Below are 22,842 nucleotides of genomic sequence, written 5' to 3'. Positions count from 1 at the left end.
CCAATCCTTTTATAATGATGATGTTGTTTAGATGAATATCCAATAGCAAGAAAGTTCTACATGGTTGAACTGTTGGTTCAACTCTCCAAGGTCCATCCGAAATAGGTCAGTGAAGAAGAAATACAACAATTGTTACGTAGCTTTCTCACCTAGTTATGAGGCCTTTTGAAAAAAAAGGAGGTTATCATGCAACCCTGATGTTGTGAAACATGATCGACGAAAGATTTGTGGTATTGGGGACACTGAATTTCGTTGGGATGAACACACAATTTTGTTCTCCCTTGATTTTATTATACAGTGTATACTTCAATGACAACAATGACCATTTTAGTGATCATTCATCTTGCCATTTATCTCAGTGTTTGTCCTTCATAAGGTGATATTAAGTTGATATAAATGAATATCATAGACTGGTTCTCATTCAGTATATGGATTGTGACAAACCCCTTTCAATTCACAGCAGAAAAATGATTGGACATCAATAGCTATGAAAGAGTTATTAATACATGCAGGAATTAAATAATTATCCCAGCCTATTTCAACAGTGGCATTACTCTATTCCTTTCAAAAAAGCAGCTCTTTTGTAACAGTGTGAAATATTATTTCATTTTTTATTTATTTTGATATCCTTGTGATTTGCTGCCCTCTGCGGATGCATTTAAGTAATGCAACAAGAGGACAAAATCCATGTGATTAAATGGTGTTGCCCAACTGTTTTTGAACTGCAGCGCACTTCATGTAAAACTTGGAAGAGAAATATTTATTATAATCACGTGTATTCTTTCATTACTTTAAAGTTATTTTTAAAGCAATGAAAGAATGTTATGGTAAGAAATAGTCCCCTTCATCTGTCATCTATAAATTACAGTATTATGTTATTTTGTTAGGTTTTATCAACAAGAATCAAAGAAACACACCAAAATGTGTCAATCTCTAATTTTGTTATATGCATATGTAAAAAAACGAATGAAAATTAAGCAGTAAATGATGTTTATGATGATATTCTTTTTTGGGTCAAATTTAATTTCTACTGCCTAAACTGCATATTAAATTCGCAAATCCTACACATACTTAAACATTATTTCACTGTCCTTACTTTGAACATGAGGAAAAAAACAAAAACAGACAAAAAAGAGAGAAGGTATCTTAAAATAGAACAAGGCAAAGCAAACAGTCCCATGCAGGAAAGGAGGGTGGTGGAGGTATAAACTATAGATCTCTAAAATAGAATAATAGATGTCCAATGTGCCCTCTAAACCAATGGGGACCAGCGTCTTCATTTTTTATATATATAATCATTAATTGCAAAAAATCCCACTGCGATAGATAGAGCATCGGTTGAATTCTCCGTCGCAAGATGTGCGTCAGTTACCCACGCCGCCAAATTCCTCTTTAGACATCTAGTAATATATATTTAATATCCAGGGCGAACTTAAAACTTTAAATTATACTTTAAAGTGATTGTTTTTCCCGCATTTGATCCCACAGTGAAATAAACTAACAATTCAATTCTTAACAAAAACATAGAACATCAGAATTGGGTTTTGAAATAAAAATGTTGGCCAACAAAAACATTACAACAGATGAGTTTATTACATTTTCCGGCTATGTTGACGTTTTCGTGATATCCTTCCAAAAGTCAGTGAATATAGAGGTTGAATGTACATTTTTAAGAGTTAGATTGCATCCAAATTTACTCTAAAATAATGCAAAACAGACACAAAACAAGTGGCATTTAAAATCTTCCATTTCCCACGTTGCATGGCTTCTTCGCCGGAAATAATTTTGATCGACCAACTCACCCCCCCTCCACCATCCCTTCTTCCCTTACTTTCACCCCCCTCACCATTTTTCCTTTTTTAATGTGTGCTATTGCAGGCCGGCGCTGCAATTTTGGAATCTGCCCTTGTGCATGGCGGCCGAAAAAAAAAATCCCAACCAGGAACAGCGACACAACCTCCTCCCCCAGCGCCAGCGTCGTAATCGCACAAACCCACACAGTCCGGACTGGTGTCTGATGGAAGGCGCGTTACGTTATTTGCTCTACAAAATGTAACGTAGCGTCTGGAGGCGGCGAGGGGGGTACACAAGACTGGGGGGAAATGTCTAACATTTTTGAATTTCCTCATAACTAATTAACATTTTACCTCCCCCGGAGGAGGAAGCCGTTGTTGCAGTCACCCCTGGCCGGAGAGAGGGGGTTTTCTTCGGGAGAATTTTTGCATGATCTGCGGTGCTTTTGGAGGTACGTCAACTCGTTTATTATTATCATAATTTTTTTGATTACATATTTTTTTCGATAGCACCCTAACTAACGTTAAGTTATGGTTGCTCCATTTGATTAATGGACGCACAAGCTTCGTTCGGGGTTAGTATTTCGCTTTCAGGTGCAGCCATCGATGAGGCGCAATAATCCTCATTTGTCGCAAATCTGGATTTAACAATTGGAACTTTTCGATCGAGTGGTGGTGGAAATGCAGCTAAACCAGTTTCGGTGGCGAATTGCAGGGCGAAAAGAGAAGGGGGATCTATATACTCGCGCACACACACTAAAACCTCCTGCAGCCATGTTTTTTGTGTGAATTTTCCATCAAATTTGAGCTGGGCTCCGGAGTTGCGCCCCCCTTTTTCAAGCCATATTAAAGCCGGATCTTGGTATTTCCACGATCGTTTAACTTCTAAGGCAAATAATAAAACAACACTTTTGGATCTTCACGTTAAAATATCTTAAAATGGTGTTTGGACGGAAAAAGATGGCTGTTTTTCTCCAATATTTGAAATATGTGACTCATTGGCGCCGCCTGTTGGTAACTTTTTAGATAAATTAAATCAGTCTATTTAATTTGATCAGTTTGTGATTTGTTGTCTCAATTTGAAGGGAATGGCTCAAATTACAATCGATGTAGTTTTCCACAGTGAAAATTTATGTATATTGATGGTCAACCTAATAAATTCACACTGACCTTTAAAAAAAAATCTGCATTCATCAGCAGGGTGTCAAGTCAGCCTTTTTTTCCTCCCCCGTGTTTCGTCCCTCTGGCTGTGAATGCTTTTGTCTAACAAATTTAAAATTATAAACGAATTTGTTAAAGCTACTTTAGCCTACTCCTAACTGTTGTTGCATTCACAGCTTTTGGGTCTGTTTAGGTGGAGAAGAAAAGATTTAATCACTGAATATTTGGGGAATTTGGAAGGATTTGGAATTTTGGTCTGGTAGTACAAGATGGACTGTAATGTAGAAAGAAAAAGAATGTCAGCAAAAAAAAATCGAGGGCAGGAAAAACAATCACTAGCAGGGATTCTGCATTTTTTTCCCTTCATTAATCCACTGCAGGCTGTTCCCTTTTGCTGTTTATTTTATTGTGTTTATTTTTTGAACAGGATTGGCATTTTGCTGGATTTAATTTAAATGCTGACCTTTAATTTAAGTCCACAGGTTAAATCAAGTAGTCTGCTGCAAAATTGCAATGAATAACACAGGAAAAATTAGCATTTTTTTATTGAGTTGAAATTTAAAATGAATGAGGAAATGCACAAAAATATTTTAGAATTTTGTGCACTTGGTTGTAAACACTTGAAAATAACCTTCAATTTGTGTTAAATTCTAAATAGGGACTGAAAAAAAGGAGAAGTTGCAGTAGGGTTCGAATAAATTGCTATATAAGTTACTTTGATGAGATTTGAAAGAACTGAAAGTAACTCAGCATGTTAAATAAGATTATCCACATAAAATTTCAATTGCTTCCTCGTGGTCAGTCATGATCAGATTTGTAAGAATTTTCATTTTAATGTTACTACACCTCCCAAACCAAACCAGATACAATTTCATGTAAAAGGGTTTTAAAAATGTCTTTCATGTTGAATATAAATTGCTTCCAAATGTGCTTACTGAATTGAATCCAGATGAAACCTAGTTTGATCTTGCTGTTTCTGACCTTGAATAAACATAGCAAATTTTCTCTAATATTTTTTTCATAGCAAAAAAAATACTATCAGTTAAAGAAAGGATTCAAAAGCTTACAGTAATTGAGAAAATTCTTATTGGTTAAGTATGAAAAGAAGTTAACCTCTGTAGACTTTAAAAATGAGAAATATCCAACATTTATTTTCTTAAATTTCAGGTTTTCTGTTGTGCAAGTCCAGGAAACCCATCTTTTTGTGCTTTATTTTTTAAAACAGGATTGCAATTGGCTTGCACAAGTGCTTGTTTAAAAAAAATCATGCATAACTGGATAGGTTATTATTGATTTTTTGCAATACATTTACATTGAACATACCCTATGTCCAATTAATAAGAAGTTGGATTTACCCGAACTGATTAAAGCTTCTTGAAAACCCCCTCAGAATATTGAACAATCAATGCTAGCCTTCCTAGTTGAAATGGATTGGCAGTCTTTATCGGTCAATGGCAGTTAATGAGTTAAAGCCTACAAGCAGAAAAATAATCCATAAGTACATATATATATAAAGGATTGTCCCAGATCCGTTTTATGATTGGAAATTCACATTATTTTTTTTAGAAGATTGGAATTGAGTGGAAAAAGAATGTTTTTGAAGATTTTTTTAAGGGTTACAAATCAAACAATAACATGGAGAAGATAACATGGATATTCACAAGAGAAAGAAGGGTGTAAATTGGTGTGGTATCCTTTATCGGCACGAAGTCTGTTGCACAAATACGTTTCTGCACCAAAAATCTACAGGAGTAGCTGAACATCAGCATGTCATTTCCCCAGAAATGAGGTTTTCTATTCCCTTGTTATTATTTTAAAGCATAAAAGAACTGTGCTTTTGATTAATACGCAAAGTGGAGAACAGAGATCTGAACTTTTCAGTCTTTTCAGCACCACTTTGTCAAGTCGGTGAGTGGGTTTCCGTTTTTAGTCGATATCAACTTGTTACCCGAGTTTGTATTTTCTGAAAAAAAAGAGAAAAGAGAGAAAAAGGAAAAAAAAAAAACATTGGCTTTCTTTTGATTCCCCGCCAGTCCTTTTAAGCACTATTCCGGATGAGTGATGTGGGTTAAAATGAGCCTTTTAGAATCCATTTTGAGCATAGCAGGCATCCACTGTTCTCTTGTGTTCTTAGCGGCTGTGCTGAAAATGTCTGAAAATTGCTTAATTTATATTAGTCCCTGGGAAATTGCTTTTCAGGGGTTAGGGCCGCCGCATAAAATTGCGTGCTTTCCGCTCATATTTCTTCCTCTCCCTTTCCTTGTAAAAATGAACCTTATTGGTTTGATGAATAATGCATCAGGACATTCATTTGCTGCAGCAGTGAAAATTAGGCTTGTTTACGCGCTGTGGTTATGTACACAAAATCGTTTTTTTTTTCTACCCCCAGTTTGTACATTTTGTGGAGGTAGAACCCTTTTCCGGGAGAAAAAAAAAAATTCAGTAAAGCAAATGTAATTTGTGTGAGTGGTAAAAAAAAAAAACAGGAGGGGGTAAATGGGTGGGGGGATGCTGAAAGTGGCGCAGGTTTAATGAATCCATAAATCACAATGGTGCCAGGTTTGCCTCGCCCGCGTATGTTTGCAGTGTAATTTTGATTTCCATCAAAAATTTAATCTGCTAGCCTTTAAGGATTCTGGCAGTGGGTTTGGATGCCGTCTTGAATTTCTAATTTTAGGGCCCTGATCTTTCTGGATTTATTTCTGCATGATTCAAGTCTGCTTTTCAATATCTCATCTTATTAAAATTTAATTCACATCATTAACATATAGATTGAAAATGTTTTTATGGGGGGTTTGCGGAGTGAATACCACTGGAATTTTTATACGACACCAGTTTGTTGCATAGTCTCTTGTTTGTATATACAGTGTGTTAGAATAAAGGTTTCCTCATTGGGGGATTTATGTATTTCCTCGTGTTATTGCTTTTCTAAATGATGGCTGAGCTCCATATTAGAAACATTTATTACAAAAGGCAGTGAAATGTGCATTTGGTGGGAAGGTTTAACTCTCGAATCGGAATAATAAAAACCAAGGAAGAGAAAGCAGTGATTGAAATGACCTGTCTGTCTTCCATTTTTAACTCGCTCTTATTTTTACTCCCCTTCCCCCCTGAGATGGCAAACATTTTCCTGAGCCCTTAAGCAAATTTAGATTTCATATTTGGATTTTCCTTTCCTGTGTGTTTGACTTGCAAAGGATAGAGATATTTTTAGGGGGCAAAGTAAATCAGCAACCTCTGTTAGTGCTTGTTTTATTTTTTGTTCCTACAAGTGATTGATTTCCTTCTTTATTGTACATGGCGCTCCATGTACAATAAAGAAGGAAAGCACTTTAATCGAATGTAGGGATGTTATATTTGGCTTTTTTTATCGGGTGTAGTATTCTTAGGCTCGTTCTTAAAGGTGACCTATGTTGGATTTCTATTTTATTTTTCCAGTTTTATGTATAGTGACGAGGGGTGGGAATATTTGGCCTTCATTACCATTTGTGGTACAAGGTTTACGATAATGATTGTCACATTTTGGTGATACAACAATTTATTAGGTCCAGTAATCAGTGCTGTATTCAAGGATGCATTTATTAAAGGGAAAAACAAGGTCATTCTAATAGAAAAATGAAAGTTTCTTTTTTTAGGAGATACAACCTTGTTTTTTTCTCACAGTTCGAGTATTTCCAACATATCTGTAAATAAATAAAGCAACACTATTGTTGCAAACTTTCATTTTATTTTTTAATCCTCCTTAAATTGCTCCAAAAACTTGTTCCCACATTCAAAGCACATAATTGAGTGTTGTTATATTTCTTTGTTTTGTTAATTTGATCCAGTTACCAATATATGAATCAGAACAAAGGCAAGCCAAAAGTAAATAGTAAAATGGCTTAAAAAATAGGCAATTTTAGTACAATTTTAAACCTGATAAAAGTAGTGTTGCACCATTACCATTCATTGACGCCTATTGCCGTCATTGGTCTCGGCAAGTATTAAAAGTAACGTCCCGATAATGTGCAATATTTACTTTCCAAGATTTAGTTTTCAATTGTGACACAGCACTGTGTAATATTTTGCACATTTAGCCCTTCCTAAGATAAAGATAGACGTCCATTTGTCCTTTTGCTGTAAATTTAAATGACTTCATCCCTAGTGGATGTCCAATCCATTTCATGTGGAAGGGTCGCAGTAATTGAGTGTCCACTCATTTTATCCTAAACCAACCATTCGAGATATGTCAATTGTAGACTATCAGATAAGCCAGAGGTCGGAAACCTTTTTGACCAAGAGAGAGCTATAAATTATTCATATTTTCAAATGTAATTCTTTGAGAGCCGTCTCCAGAATATTAAAGTAAAAATAAATGTGAGTTTTTGGACATCGCCACACTTTTAAAGTACAATAAGTATCTAAATTATTTTAATAACATTGTTATGCTGTTGCTAATCAATGATTATATGCGGCACGCGCAAGGGAATCTAATAAAATGAAAAATTATGACTAATATAAAAAGAAAATGTAGAAAAAAAACTTCCTGCTGCATATTTAATAGTCTTTCATCTAAAATACGGTTGTTGCCGCAAAACTCGGGTTGGGAATCGGGAGTTGTACGTTAAAGTGCACTAGAACGCAAACATGAACCAAGGCCAAACAATTCAAATTTTTACAAGCACCTACAATCAACACTTTTCTGTGCCTTATTTTCTTTCATTAGGATTCATAAATTATTCGCTGAAATAATAAGAACAGAGGACTGCGAATGAAAGCACAATGTTTTATTCATATCACATTAACAAAAAAAAGGGGGCGGAATGCTTTTTGGATTCTCACAAAAACGAAACCGGTTCTTATATTGGTTCAATAATTTATTGTCAAATGGCTTGTTGCCAATGCCCTTTCATAGTCTCAGCTCAATTATTACCTAATTATCTTGACTTATTTCATAAATGCATGACTTTGTCTGCTTCTCTGTCGTTAATCATACAGTAGTTCAGCGTCAGAGAAGGCGGAGTCATGAGTGCTCTAGAGTCACCCAACCCCGACAAGGAGCCTGGGAGCAGTGGGAGCAACGGTCCCCCTTCCACCTCGGCCGTCATTCGCCAGGTTTCTACCTCGCCTCCGGTCACGATCAAGAAAGAACCGGGCACCGCCGAGACGACTAACGGCACATTCGGTGACGCCAACCCGGCGGAGATCTGCGTCGTTATCGGCGGAAACGACGCCAAAGGGAGCGGAGGCGGATCTCGCAGGGGCCAGACCGAGGGTATGTTTGCCCTTGGTACTCCACCTCCAACCAAGAGCACAGACTCATGCATAGGTGTGTGACCATATGTATACATACCGCACAAACATTTAGTGCTCCCTTTAGACCGAAAGATGAAGGTTTGCCAAGCTTTTGGACAGGACCTGAATTGAGTTACAAGTACTGCTGGGAATCAGAGCATAATGTTAACAATTAGTGCTCCACCATTACTATTTATATGTTACATACATACAGTAATACCTTGTTTATCGTGGTTAATTGGTTCTAAGCAGTAATAGGTGAATAACCACAATCTGTTTTCATGGTGTCTATTAGAGGTCGACTGATATAGGATATTTAAAGGCAGATGACTATACGAACATTTTTTGGGCCGACTGCCAATATTTTAAGACGATGGATGTTTAAAAGACGATATTTGAGGATAATAGACTTAAAAAAATTGTCTTAAAAAACAGATTTGGTTATAAAAGGTAATTAAAAAGGAAAAATAGGTTGATGCAAAAAAGGCCTTCTCGATCCAGACGGTTGTGCCACTAACTGCAGTTGACGTGGTTACACAATATAGTATGGCCAAAATTATACACAAAAAGCATGTTCCATAAGAATCAAAGCCCACCATTTAAAAAGCACTGGTTTCACAATTTCAAGTTTATTAAATAGTCCCCCAAAAATAAAATAAATATATTTGTTCTACTATAATGAAGATAGTGACAAATAACTTCTCTTTTAATCAATAATTTGTCGTGCATTATTGATTTCATTTACTTCTTAGTAAAATATAGATGATGCTAAATAGTTCATATTTTTCCCCTTTTAGATGAAAACTGATTAATCTTACAAAGCATTTTATTTGACAAGACTGTACCCTTCAAATACATAGTCTGTACCTAAATAACAGGAAAAAAACCAAAAGTTCCATTCACATTGCATTGCATGCAACCCAATTATTTCTATTGCTAATACCAATTTTGTTTTTATTTTTTCAGGTTCTTATGTATGTGGAGTTTGTGGAAAGAAATACAAGTATTACAACTGCTTTCAGACGCACGTCAGAGCGCATAGAGGTAAGAATGAACATTTCATATTTTATTATTTTTGATTTATCTTTTAAATGCCATTGATGAACATCTACTCATGTGGCTTGTCATCCTACGGCTTTGAATTCAGTTTCTCACTAGTAGACATCCAATTCATTTGAACTGCTTTTGCATTTAATACTTAAGACATTCTATTTTTCAACCTTCCTTTATTATCTGTGCTACTGATAAAAAAATATGGAAAAAATCTATTGGATTAGTTCTGACAGCTGTTTTTTTTAAATTAATTTTTGGGTATGGAAACCAATCTTTATCACATCAAGATTTTCTACATAGCCTTTTTACTCACTTGGTTCTTATAGTTTAAAAACTCTGGCGCCTCTATTACGCTCCCAGATCCCCAAAAATCATTGTAAACTAGACTTGGCCAAATAATTACTAAATTATGGTAATTAATCTTTAAAAATATGTATATGTTTCCTTTGGACTTATTGGCCTAAGACTTCCTTTCCTCTTCATTTCAGAGTCTGAGCACATGGTTGCCGAAATACAACCAACGCCCAACAGTGAGTATTCTTTTAACAGTGAGTATTCTTTCTAACAGTGAGTATTTTTTTTCCATTAGGAATGATAAAACTCCTATATGATCGTACTGTGTTGTCATAATATAGTCCAGGGGTAGGGAACCTATGGCTCGGGAGACATATGTGGCTCTTTTGATGGGTGTATATGGTTCCCCGTGAACCTGTGTGGTAAAATATGGGAAATATGGGAAGTCGCCAACACACCACTCTCATTGATTAGCAACAGTGAAATAATGTTCTCAAAAGAATTCAGACTTTTTTTTTACTTTCAAAGTGGTAAAATGAATAATAAATGCTCACATTTTCATGTATTTTTACTTTTAAATTCTGAGTATGGCTCTCAAGGAATAATGTTTGAAAATATGAATTGTTTATGGCTCTCTTCGTCAAAAAAGTTCCCGACCCCTGATATAGTCCCTCCAGTTCAACACCTTCCATATAAATCGTAGTCTGCAAAATATAGAAGGTGCAGAATTTATAATTTTAGCATTAATTGTTTACCTTTAATTTTACATTGGAAGTGGATTTACTATATATTCAGAAGACAAATAATTTTATTTGACCGAGAATTTTTTTTATATGTGTAAGTCTGAACCAAAAATATTCCAATCCATTTCTTTATTATTTTTCTATCTTCAGGTGGCTTCCGTTATTCCTGTGACATCTGTGGAAAGAAGTATAAATACTACAGCTGCTTCCAGGAACACCGTGACCTGCACGCAGTGGATGGTAACAGGAAAAAAAAATATCGGAATCATTTGGAATTAACAGAATCTGAAAATAAGATAAAACTATAATATCCCTGAGTAATTCTTTATTCATAGTTGAAGTAGGTTTACAGCTAAATGAATTGAAGAAATTGTTGGTGATTATAATTAAACATCAGCATAATCATTCATGATCTAAGTGGAAAGTAAATTCATTTCAGAATGTATCTTTAATACCCTGCTACTGTATATTTCCGTTAAATTTGTACTATTTAACCATAGCGGAGATTGGTTCAGCTCCAATGTGATTAATTTGTACTCCATCCTCTGCTTTGTCTCCTTTAGATCCTTATGAGCAGGTCATGATACCCATCGATGGCCTTAAAGAGGAGGAGCCGATTGAATCCTATCATAAAATTGGACCAAGTAGGACATTTAATATCTTAATTTCACACTTCAGAACATTTGTATGTACCTCACATATCGTACATTATCACCTCCATTTCATCTTAAACCACTATCCAGTACATCTTGAGTGAATAAAAACTGGTGTACATTAAGCATTCAAAACAGAATAGATTTTTTAGTTTTGGTCCCTTTAGTCATTTTACAGGCTAATTCAAATAAATTTAATCCATTTGTCATTCTAATTTGACATAGACTAAGTTGCTTTAAAATATGTTTTAGTTCAGAAATTAACTCAATGGTATTTTTTTTACATTGCTGTTTTTATATTAATCAAATTGTAATTGTGTCATACTTGTATTTACATCTTCCAACTGATCAAACGACTCTGTTATTTTCAAAATTGACTTTGACTACTATTGAGTCCAATAACAGTACAAATCATTTTGACTGGGAGGCTCTTTCCTTACCTTAGACCAGTTTCTTTTAAAGCACATGTTGGCTAGCAACTGGCACCCGATATGCTCTGACTTGCCACATTGATGAGATTCCATATGTCATAGTAGTACCATCACTAATCTGCAAACAAGATATCCCTATCTCCATGCAATTGTTGGTTAATTTGCTCCCCCTGCCAACCCTGTGTGAATAATGCATGCAATACAATAGAAAATAGCAACATATTTTTCATTATTACTAATGATATTATCCTAAATTCATGTGCAGCAGTTTGGAAGTATTAATAGTTAATCACATATCTTTACTTTTGAGCAAATGTCATTTTTTTGGGGTATAATATTACTGTACATTTTCCATTGACCACCACAGGTATTCTGTAGGTTGTTGTCTATACCAGTGTTTCCCAACCACTGTGCCGCGGCACACTGGTGTGCCGTGAGCAATGGTCAGGTGTGCCGTGGGAAATTGCAAGAAGTCATACAATGTGATATTGAGAGAGAAAAATTTATATGAATATAAGGAGATTATAAAGGAACTATTACAAGAATCAAATCAAAATATGATGGACGTTAAATTGTAGATTATACTATTATTTGATTCAAGTTGTCAAACAGTAATTTGTTTGCTCTTTCTCTAAGTCGAAACGGAAGTTGTCTGGTTTCTAGGACATCAACTTTTGCCGACGTAAAGTCTGTGTGAGAACAATTTTTTTTTGCGGAATATTAGGAGATTTAAGTAATATTTAGAGAAAAATCATAAAATGATGCGATCAATAACTTTACTTGGTTATTTGCATCACTCAAACCGGAAGTTGTTCAGGGTCCACAGGCCAAATTTCCGTGACATTAGGTCATTGTGAAAAATTTGATTTTGGAATAATTTTGGATGCGATTTCTGCTGATAAAACTTCGATGAGAATAACTATTTTAAATATAGGCGACAAAGATTTTCAGATGGTGGTGTCCCTTGAGATTTTTTTCAATGCAAAAAGTGTGCCTCGGCTCAAAAAAGGTTGGGATACACTGGTCTATACATTGTGCCGGAAACTATAAATATATAGTTGAATGAGGGTTCTATTTTGGTTTTGATTAAAGAATAAAATATTTGATTTCTTCTCTTCTGCAGAAACGGGCAGCTTTGTTTGCGAGTTCTGCGGGAAACAGTACAAATATTTCAACCCATACCAGGAGCACGTCGCCCTTCACACACCCATGAGTGAGCTTTTTGTTGTTTTTATTGTTCCTTAATGCTGCATTGTTATCTGCACTTCTTTAAAATATCGCCTCAAATAATGAGCATATAATTATTCTTTTAAAAATGTTAATCTCTTCTTATGCCACATCCTGCTAGAGCCAATAATTGATTGGGTGGGCTCACAAGTCGATTAAAAAATAAAATGAGTTGGGGAGAAGCTGTCACATTCAAACTATTAAAAATGTATTATTGTGATTTAAAAGGCACATGTTGTGATCGATTTTTCCATAGTTTCTCTCCTGACTACCAGGAAAAACAATGTTGTCCAATCACATTTATTTTGAACTTCCCCAATCTATATGAAGTAATTGGAATACTGCAAAAGAAATTTGGTATCATTGGTATGGTCTGAATGCCCTCCATTGCAGCCACCCACAATAGCAAAAAAGTCCCAAGCATAATAGCAATTATTTATTATTATTAATGTTGTTATTGTTCTTATTGTTATTATTATTAGGAGGACAAATTTGAATACTGGTAGTCAGGAGGCAGTATGTTTAAATCAAGACCCTAATCTTATTCTAAAAAAAAATTAGTACTCCTTAAAGCTTGTGTTCATGCTCCTATTAAAGTACATTTGTTTTCTCTTAGGTTCCTTTGATTTGAAGACATCTCGGGTGCAAGAGTGTGGAAGCTTGGACATGAGTAAATTTAGCCACAGCCAAACTGATAAGATAAAGAGTAAGTACGGATTTCCCCTTCATTTTGCACTGTTAGAAGGCAGCACAACAATTACTTTTTTAAATGCCTGAGGGCCTTTTGAATAATTGTTGTTAGTTACATTTTATACACAAAAAAATAATTAATTTAAAAGTATCACATCACACGCTTTAAAAGTGATCCTACTTGGGATTTCTATTCTATTACCAGAACTGTATGTTTATGGTTTTATGACTAGGAATGGTTACTGCTCTGGACTAAACCAGCTATTAAGATATCCAAAATTAACAATATTGTCGGATGAATATGCTGATTAAAACACTAAACTACATTATTTAATTAGTGCATTAACTCCTAGTTTTGGTCTGTATACATAGAAGACAAAACAGGTCATATAAAATTATTCCCAAATGAACTAATATACGATATTTTTTATGGAAACCAAGTTCTGCCACAAAAAAATGCAAACTTTTCTCAACAAAACAAGAAGCCCATTTCCACTAGTGCAATTTTGTTTTTGTTATTTGTCAATCGCGTTTACAAAAGTGGAATGTTTTTTTTCTTCCAATTTTGGGTATGAGGGATTTTCAATGATTGTGTGTTTGAACTACATGTTTCCAAGTTGTAACTTCCTAAGCACCTTCTTTTTGCCATCGATTGTTTCCTGCCTCCCATATTAGCTTGGGTTCGTGTAGTTGTGTTAAGGTAGTGTGAATAACTTTCAGATGTTGTCTGGCATGTGTGCAACAAAGTCGCTTGAATCTTTTTTTTTTTCTTTCACTGGCAGAATGGGCGGCGGCAGCAAGTAAAAATAATAATAGTTTTCCACTGCTGAAGCACAGGCTCGCAAGTGGAAAAAATCCGATGGTAGAAATAGATTTTGCAAGTATTTTAATTTTTTTATTACTGACGGCAGTGGGTTTCTTGTTTTGTTTAGGGGAGGGGTGACAAAAATTGTAAAAAATAAAATAAATAAGCTGCAGACCCGGCCTAACTGAAAACAAGTGTGATTTATAGTCCAGAAAATACATCTATCCATTTATTTTAATGCTATATATCGTGCATTGTTTTTTTTTTTTTGATACATGACAAGCCCAAACCCTCTGCAAAGTCCTCGCTGATGAGCACTTTGCAGTAAAGAGCTATTTAAAGCATGTGCACGTTCCCACCCCTCCTTTTTTATGGGTCAAAAAGATGAAGTGAAGAGCTATAATTCAAGATCATTTAAATGTGATATTAACATTGGGAATCTTTTGATGAGATGCTGAGAGCCTGATTAAATTCACAACTTTTGATGCATACTGTAAACTAGGATTAAAATTGCATATCATTTATTTTCACGGTGGCTTTCAACATTATAAAAAGAAATATCTTTGAAATATACACCGTACACAGCATTCTAATTAGCCTTTGCTGTTTTTGCTTTTATTCAGGCAGTCAGTTCAGACGGAAACCTGAGAATGCATTACAGTCTAGCCTGGTTGACACAAACAGTTCACAGAATTCAAGTGGTGAGTCATTTTTGTACCTTTTTTCTTTGCTTAACCTGTGAATTTCAAACCTTAATGTGGAAATATATGTGAAATATATTTCTTGTTTTAATATAGTTTCTGCAGGAGGACAAACATGACACAAACATTTTAACGCTTTCCAATGTTGTACAAATGTGCAGAATGAATACTATATGTCATTATATTCTGTACGAAGAGCCACATTATAGCCTGCAAAAAACGTTTCTATCAGCAGAGCAGTATGCTAAGTAGGTGTATGTTGTATAGAAGTTATGTATTATTTATTATTGTATTATTACCCCAAACTATCATCAGTGGAAACAGAATAATTTCCCCTCTTTTCTGCTTTTTTCCTTTCACTGCCATAATTTATCTCCATGGCTGTTTTTTTTCTTCTTTTTTTCTTGTACAATAAATGTCTATGGCAGTTTTGCAAGGTCAATTAAGACGTCAAAAGAAATGAAGAAAGCATGCGCCACAATGGACTTTATTGACTTAACCTTCATCCTTCTCTTCTTCACAGGCACTCCGAGCCCTCTGGTGGCTACTTCCTTCCCTACATCTCAGAGTAAGTGCTAGCCCATGCCTTACTAAAATATACTTACATGGTGCGCACCCAACTCTCTATTTTCTTTCATTTTTGGCTCTCTTTGAGCCATTTTGCATCTTTTGCACATTTTCCCTGAATTCATCATTGCTGGGAGAAATTATTCATGGCATGAATATAAGTTAATTCTATACATGGAGGCTTTGACCCGTTTTTTTTGGGGGAACTCACCATTAGCCTCCCCTCAGAGAACACAAAGAATAAGAGGAACATGATAACACCATCCAGTGAAAAAGGGCAATTACCTATACATTTTAGTTTCCAAACTTAAGGATTTTGCGAGCTGCATCTTCCATAGAAGCGTTCAGCAGTGGGAGGAAAACAAAAAAGATGACAATTAGTGCGACCTAGTTTGTATTCTAGGCCTACAGTTGGCATAAGGCCGTAAAAAAAGGCAACTGAGTGGACAGATGCATTAATATCTGCATTTTTGTCACCGATGAGAGAGTCAACTCTCTTCTGGGCCTTGTGATTTTTAGAACCCTACACTTGTGGTGCCTGTGGCATCCAGTTCCAGTTCTACAACAACCTGCTGGAGCACATGCAGTCGCACGCTGGTGAGTCCACTCTCACAAATGCATGTTGAAGCTCAGCAGCGAAGCAAACACAGAGTTTTAAATGGCTGCACTACATGCGAAAGTCTGTACAAACAAACATGTCAGCTTTGCTCATGCGGTTGTTGAAGATCTGGTTCTTGGAGTCCCGGTTCCGATAATTTTTTGTTCATTCATCATTCAAATAGATTAGACGTGCTTTAGTGACAAAGTCCTTTCAATTCAACAAAGTCCTTTCAATGCACAACAGAAGGATGAAAAGAGCCATGGGTTGCAAAAGGGTTTATTTCAAGAGTCAGATATCTTATCTGACTATGTTGTTTTTCTGCCTTCCCTCAGCTGACAACGAGAATCATACCAAAGGAGACTCTCCAAAACCCTCCTCAGCCTCGGGTCCTCAGGAGCCGCTCTGGAGAGTGTCTCCAGCTCAGGCCCCTCACCCCTCAGTTAAACTACAGATTCAACCTCAAAATCTCGTCCAGAGGAACCACAATATCAGTCGTAAGTTCTTATAATATTATTGCACATTTTTATGAACTTTAAAAGTCCTAGGAGTCCTAGTAGCAAATGTGGCTTCCGTTTACGAGATTCAGCATGAATTTTCACATTTTTATGGACTTAAAAAAATGATAATAATTAATTACGGGAAAAAAATCACAAAGTAGTGAATTCGCGATAAGTGAAGACGCGATAATCGAGGGATTACTGTACATGTAAAAAATCTAATCTGATCCAAAACAATGTCTATGGGCCTGATTTCTGACGCCCAAAAAGTATCATGTACAGGCTTTATCATAGCTGAGATTCATTGGGATCTATTTTTGTCATCCTAACTGATATTTCTTTCCATGCATGCAGACAATAACGGGCTACCTGAGAAGGAGCGTCTGCAGGTGGCTGAGCGGCTCTTACGGGTAATGTGTTCTGATCTGAACATGATCAACGTGCTCAATAGCAAGGACTTCCTCAAATTGGCGCAAACGCTGGTAGACACGGGGGCACGTCACGGCGCCTACTCCACCCGCGACGCCCTCGGAAACATGAGCGCCTTGGCGCTTCGTCAGCTTCCCCGCATGTACAACCAGGTCAAAGTTAAGGTGACATGCGCTCTCGGCTCTAACGCCTCACTGGGCATCGCTGTCACTTGCCACTCCCAGACATCAGGACCGGATGCTTGCTACGTTCTGACGGCGTACCAGGTGGAGGGCTCGAGACTCAAACGATATGTGCTCGGTGTGAGGGAGGCCGAGCTGAGGGAAGGGCCGGATCAGATTCACCACTGGGTCCAGAATGTTCTCTCTGAGTTTGTGATGTCAGACATCCGCACCGTGTACGTGGCAGAGCCCCGTGTATCGGCGGCTGGGTTAGGGGCTTCCCCACTCGGAGGTAGGGGCAGAATATGCCTGCGCTGTGCGGGGTGTTCGCTTGGCGCCGTGGTCCAGGCCGTCCTGGGGAAGCGCAGCCTGCAGGCCCGCGGGCTTCACGAGTTGGCCGATCTCCTTGCCACGTGCAAAGACATCTCCGCCTCCACCACACTGGCACTCAGGCAGGAACAGTATTCCAACACGTCCCCAAGCACCACCGAAGAAGGAACTCCAGGCAGCCCCGCCCATTGCCCTACCCCTCCCTGCTGGGACCAAACAGCCGAGGCTCTGCTGCATGTCCACTCCCACTTTGAGCACATCTGTGAGACGTACGGACGCAACAAGTCCACGGCGCCGCTGCTCCAGGGCCTGAACAAGCATTTGCTCGGCACGTTGACTTGTCTGCTGGCCCCTCTGCGCCTGGCGGCACTGGAACTCAGCAGCCAGAGGAGGCCCACCCTGCAGCAGGTGCTTCCCGTTTACCTTCGCTTGGAGAAATTCTTCACTTCCAAAGCTGGGGAGGCGGGAACTGGCATGGCCAGCAAATTGTGCCACTACTTCTTAGAAGCCCTGAAGGAGAACTTCAAGGTGCGTGTTTCTAAACTTACCTCGTTTGGACTTTACAACAAAAATACTGCTTTTAATCCTTTGATATGAGTGAGCAAAGAACTGAAATACTTTAAAAAAGATTTTATAAAGATCTAACCTTTTATGAGACTTGATGCATCCATCATTACTAAAGTACTAAAAAAGCATAACAAAAGCATCCCACCTTTTTCACAGGTTGAGAGGGCCCACCAGGTGGCAATGGTGTTGGACCCTCAGCTTAAATTGCGTTCAGTTCCAGCTTACCAGCACGAGGAAATCATTGCCCGAGCGTGTGAACTTACCGCCGAACCCAGGGACGGAGGCATGACCGGCGCCGGGGCGTCGTGTGGTGAGGAGCGGGACAACGACGGCCCGCCGATGCCCAAAATAACCCGAGTCGAAGGGGCCGGAAACAACGGCGGCCTCACCAGGTTGACACTGTCGGCTAACGATGACAGTCACAGCCTGGTCAGGCAAGAAATCTTCCAGTATCTGGCCGAACCTCTCCTCCAGGGCACCACCGATCTCTTCCACTATTGGAGCTCGACGGTGGGTGACAAGTTCCCGAGGCTGGCCCGCCTGGCGCTGTGGCTCCTGGCCGTGCCGGCGGTGGGTGTGCGGAGCGAATGCATAACAGTGTGCGAGCAGAGTCTGGCCATGAAGAGGAGGCAGCAGGTAACGGCAGAAGAAATGAACAAACTCATTTTCCTTCGGTCCAACATGGGCTAACTGACCAAATCTTTGCCTCCCACCAGAGACTTATATTGATGTAGGATTAGATTGACTTTAAACATAAATGTGTATGGCCAGATAAATAATGGATTTTTTTTAGGTAGAAAGTGCTTGGAACAGTAAGGCTCATCACCTATTGTATGACACGCAGACATGGACAAAATCAGTGCTTTTGGGACGAAATGGTAGCTGTTTGAGTGTCAGGGGAGCTACTCTGGTCCGACTTGACGACTGCTTTAAAGGCTACATGCTGTTAGACTTACAGGATGACAGGTAAGGTTGGAGGGGATGGATACTGTAGCTTTTGCAGTGAATATAGTATATCATTTTCACACAAATGGAATTCTGAATTTTTACTGCCTTTTTGCACCTTTTCACTCGCTACCAAAATTTGTGCAAATGGCACACAGATTGGGATTTATTTGTTTTTTTTTTCCCTTTCCAATCAGCCTCCCCCCCAAATGTGCTAAGCCATTCACCTCTTTTAATATTAAAAGTAAAGTATAGTCAGCTTTAGAAACAATCTCATGCTTTTCATCATTCGCTTATCAGCTGGTTGTATTCAACTTACATTTACTGTACATCAAAATGGGCTCTTGGCACAAAAACAACAAAAGCTGCTCGGTCGGTCTGTTTCGTTATAAACAGAAAAGTGATTTTACTAATGCTTTAGAGATGATTTTAAGATAGATTTCCTTCATATAATTTATTCATTTTGCTTCATCAACAAACAATTGAACCTGGTATATCTCTGTAATCCAATTATCGACTTCTGCTTAAAGGCCAAAACGTAAGATGAAAAAGGGCCTGACGCTTTTATGCAAAGAGCCCATTGGATCACTCGGTTCACATATCGTAAAACTAGTCATTCTTTCACACTGCTGGATGTGTAAGGCCACCTTACTCGACTCTAAGGTTTCCGTGACAGGCAAGCAGCCTTTGGGGGGTTCTTTTTCGTTCACAGTAACTGTCATACTTTGGGTATTTAATGTATTTAAACACAGCAGTTTTGCTACGTCACTGTTAAGAAACATACTAGGTTCCTTTCGCTTCTAGTGTATGTGGTTTTTCCACTGTTATTTAAAGGTTAACAGTCATTGGAATAGCCATTGTTCTGGTAAATAGGGTTACTCGAAGGACTCTTTGTCTTTTTTTATTTTATTTTTTTTTAAACCCTACAGTTTAGTCTTCGCCAAGCAGGGCTTCATATGTTAATTCCTTCAGGGCAATAAGATTTGTGATTCATACGCTGACCAGAATGTAGTAATAACAACTCTTGGTAAAGTATCAATGGATTTATTTTGGTCGTGGGAGGTGCTGGAGCCAATCCCAGCTTAATATGGGCATGGAGTGGCAAACACCCTAAACCGGTGCCCAGCCACTCAAAGGCCGTCACAGTTGATCTTTATGTTTTATTTATTATTATTTTTCAATTGTTTTATCGAGTATTTTGCTATGAAATGTATTGCTGAGGTTTAAAAAAGTATTGCCCATTAAGAAAGCCTCAACCAAATAGGCTACATTGAACTGTTTCTATCCAATCTTGTCACAGCCAATCATTTGATTGGATGCCCAATTCATTTAATATGAGAGGGTGGCAGCAAATGACCATTCCCACCCATTTTAAATGGATCGGACATCTACTGACAAACTCATTTAAAGTCACAGCATATTTTGACCTTTCAAGGCACTGATAACTGTTAAATTCCTTTATAAAATATTTCGATAATGATGTATTCTGTAGTATTCGATTCAAACAGTTAGTCTGATATCCAAATTAAGATTAAATAATGCACCCATACTTTTTCCACTGCACCATTTTTAATATTTTTTTTGTATTCCAATGTATTTCACCAATTTTATATTACACTGATTTTTAGTTTATTCAGAAATAGATTTTTGAGTGTGTCTGCGTTTTGAAGGATAACCTGATAAGTCGGAAATTAATGAATTAATAGAACTTTTACATCTTCAAAATTTAAGTTTAAATATAGCCTATGGATTTCTTTATCTTAATGATAGTTGTAGACATTTTAGGACATTTTTATTTCACATTGTCACCATTTTTTTCATGCAGTTCGCAGCTATTGTATTTACTGTACATTTGCCCGTGGTTTTATTTTTTTTTTTGAAGTGCACAAAGTATGAATAATTGCAGTATTCCACATGCACTATTTTCACGTCTTCCTGATTAGACCGTTCAGAGCCTCGGCTCATATTCTGGGTCAATAGCCAGCCTGGCTTTCGTTACTATGGCGACAGGGGTGCGGATTTTCCCGATATGCTTGTGTCCTTTTAACCCCTTTATACTTGAATTTACATTTAACGAATATACATGAAGCAATGGAGGAATCTTTAAGTACATAAAAATAGTATGTATACAAAAGTATATACTGCACATATAAAAATACATGAAAACATATAATCATATAATTTAGGAAATAAACATACACATAGCAAATCAAATAAATAATCAATACAATAGAAAAATAAGAGTTGATTAATTTAAAATAAATAGTACACATTTATTTCAAAAAGAGAATAATGAGTTGTTTATTATTGTAATACATTTTTCTGGCATTTCTTATTTTAATAGGATTTTCCATCTAATTTCATTATTATATTTGTTATGTTTAAATTCTTGTGTGATGGGGTTATTAATGCTTTGTAAACTAACTAATAACAAAGCCCTTCTTCGGTGGACCCTAAAGTAGTTGAGTAAACACCGGCACCTCTGCTGGTTGCTGTAAATCATTTCACTTCATTAAGCCTCAAACCACGCCACACAATTCAAGTTGCCTAAACATGAATTAATATGTCAATACTGGGGGCTAATATCCAAAATCGTCAATTCCGTTATATAGGGGCTCCGCCTATTTGTCCTGTTAGCCCCTGTTTTAAGTGAGAATGGAAATATGTACTCCGTTTGGAATACACCAATTCAATTTTTACCTCAATATTTAACAGTTATTTTTGCTGCTCCGTGTCCAAAAATAAATACACAATTTCACTGATTTGAAGTTTTTTTCCCCTGTGCCAGAAATAGATGAAGGGATCTTTAATAGCATTTCTAAAGTATGTATTTATACGCTCCGGGACAAAAATGCCATTAGTTACACATTATGACCATCGCGTAGTTCGCTAGAACTTGCGTTGTTTTATCTTGTCGCTACAAATGAGAATTCTATCAAAAATAGTTATGCATGCTTTTTAATGAGATTATATGATATAGTTGAAAGCCAGGTTTTTTTTTTTATAATGTCAGATTAAATTTGAGCCTCTTGGGTTAGAAGGAAGGTACTGCTGATCAGGTGGCTGTCGCAATTGTGCGATCGACGTCATCCATTCCGTGGATGTATAATGTAAATAAGAAAGAACTGCTGTTTTTATGCCACGAGGGGGCGCCGCCAATTCACAGACACAGTAGAAAGCTCCGATAACATACCTCTTTTTTCTACAGTAGCATTTCAAGGAAAAAAAATGTAAAGGTTTTTTCTTATGATCGAAGAACTCAATTTAGATACTGTTAGCTCAGCCGCTGTAAGTTTGATTTTTAACTTATTCAAACATCAAATGTAAAATATGCTAACACTGAGATGTGTTCTTTTTTGGGATTCTTGTCTGCATTATCAAATCAGGTTTATAACCGTGTCGCTTATAATGCTATTTTATAGGCGTATTTTTCTTCATTTTCTACTGTTACTCAACTCATTCGATCTTTTTTTTGTCGTTTTTCTTCCCCTGTGTAGATTGCCTCTTGAGTTGTCTTATTAGTAAACATAATTTATACTTTTGTAGCAACACTATTTTTATATAATGGCAAAGTAAGGGTTCAGTGTCTTTTTTTCGGTTGTTGTTGTTTTTGTCATTTTATGGCAGCGCTGTTTAGAACTGTTTCTGAACTACATAACCCACTGTAGTATGTGATGTGTGAATAAACTCCTAATCTGTGTCTGAAAGCTTGTTTGCTTAAGTTAAAACAAAGTAGACACAAGACCAATCTTTAGTTTGTGTAAATTAAATTTTTTACTTAGTTGAAAGGCAAAGAAGAGACATTGTACTATTTAGAATACAACATATTTTTATTGATCGTCAAGAGTTTTGTTGATTTCATAGGTACTGTCTCAACAGGGGATGCCAGAGCCTATCCCAGCTGATTCTGGGCCAGAGGA

The 22,842-nt window shown here is 37.1% G+C and overlaps 1 protein-coding gene across 8 annotated transcripts; it reads left to right on the top strand.

Annotated features, from left to right (window-relative positions):
* The first annotated feature begins 1,842 nt into the window (after window positions 1–1,842).
* On the top strand, window positions 1,843–22,629 carry znf618 (zinc finger protein 618). Of its 8 annotated transcripts, none has more exons than XM_077737565.1 (15): window positions 1,843–2,245; window positions 7,932–8,208; window positions 9,195–9,272; window positions 9,770–9,811; window positions 10,469–10,558; window positions 10,882–10,962; window positions 12,526–12,615; window positions 13,246–13,335; window positions 14,748–14,825; window positions 15,349–15,393; window positions 15,912–15,989; window positions 16,326–16,487; window positions 16,845–17,938; window positions 18,134–18,613; window positions 18,822–22,629. In XM_077737565.1, the coding sequence occupies exons 2-15, from the start codon at window positions 7,959–7,961 to the stop codon at window positions 18,945–18,947; spliced, it is 2,784 nt and encodes a 927-aa protein (XP_077593691.1). In that variant the 5' UTR covers window positions 1,843–2,245; window positions 7,932–7,958; the 3' UTR covers window positions 18,948–22,629. The 8 variants fall into 8 exon arrangements, with proteins under 8 accessions (XP_077593691.1, XP_077593688.1, XP_077593687.1 ...); XM_077737562.1 differs by having other exon boundaries at window positions 9,770–9,829; XM_077737561.1 differs by having other exon boundaries at window positions 7,932–8,262.
* The last annotated feature ends 213 nt before the right edge of the window (window positions 22,630–22,842 follow it).

Source organism: Stigmatopora nigra, chromosome 17, assembly GCF_051989575.1.
Source record: "Stigmatopora nigra isolate UIUO_SnigA chromosome 17, RoL_Snig_1.1, whole genome shotgun sequence".
Lineage (NCBI taxonomy): Eukaryota > Metazoa > Chordata > Actinopteri > Syngnathiformes > Syngnathidae > Stigmatopora > Stigmatopora nigra.
This window is presented reverse-complemented; position numbering and strand designations above follow the sequence as displayed.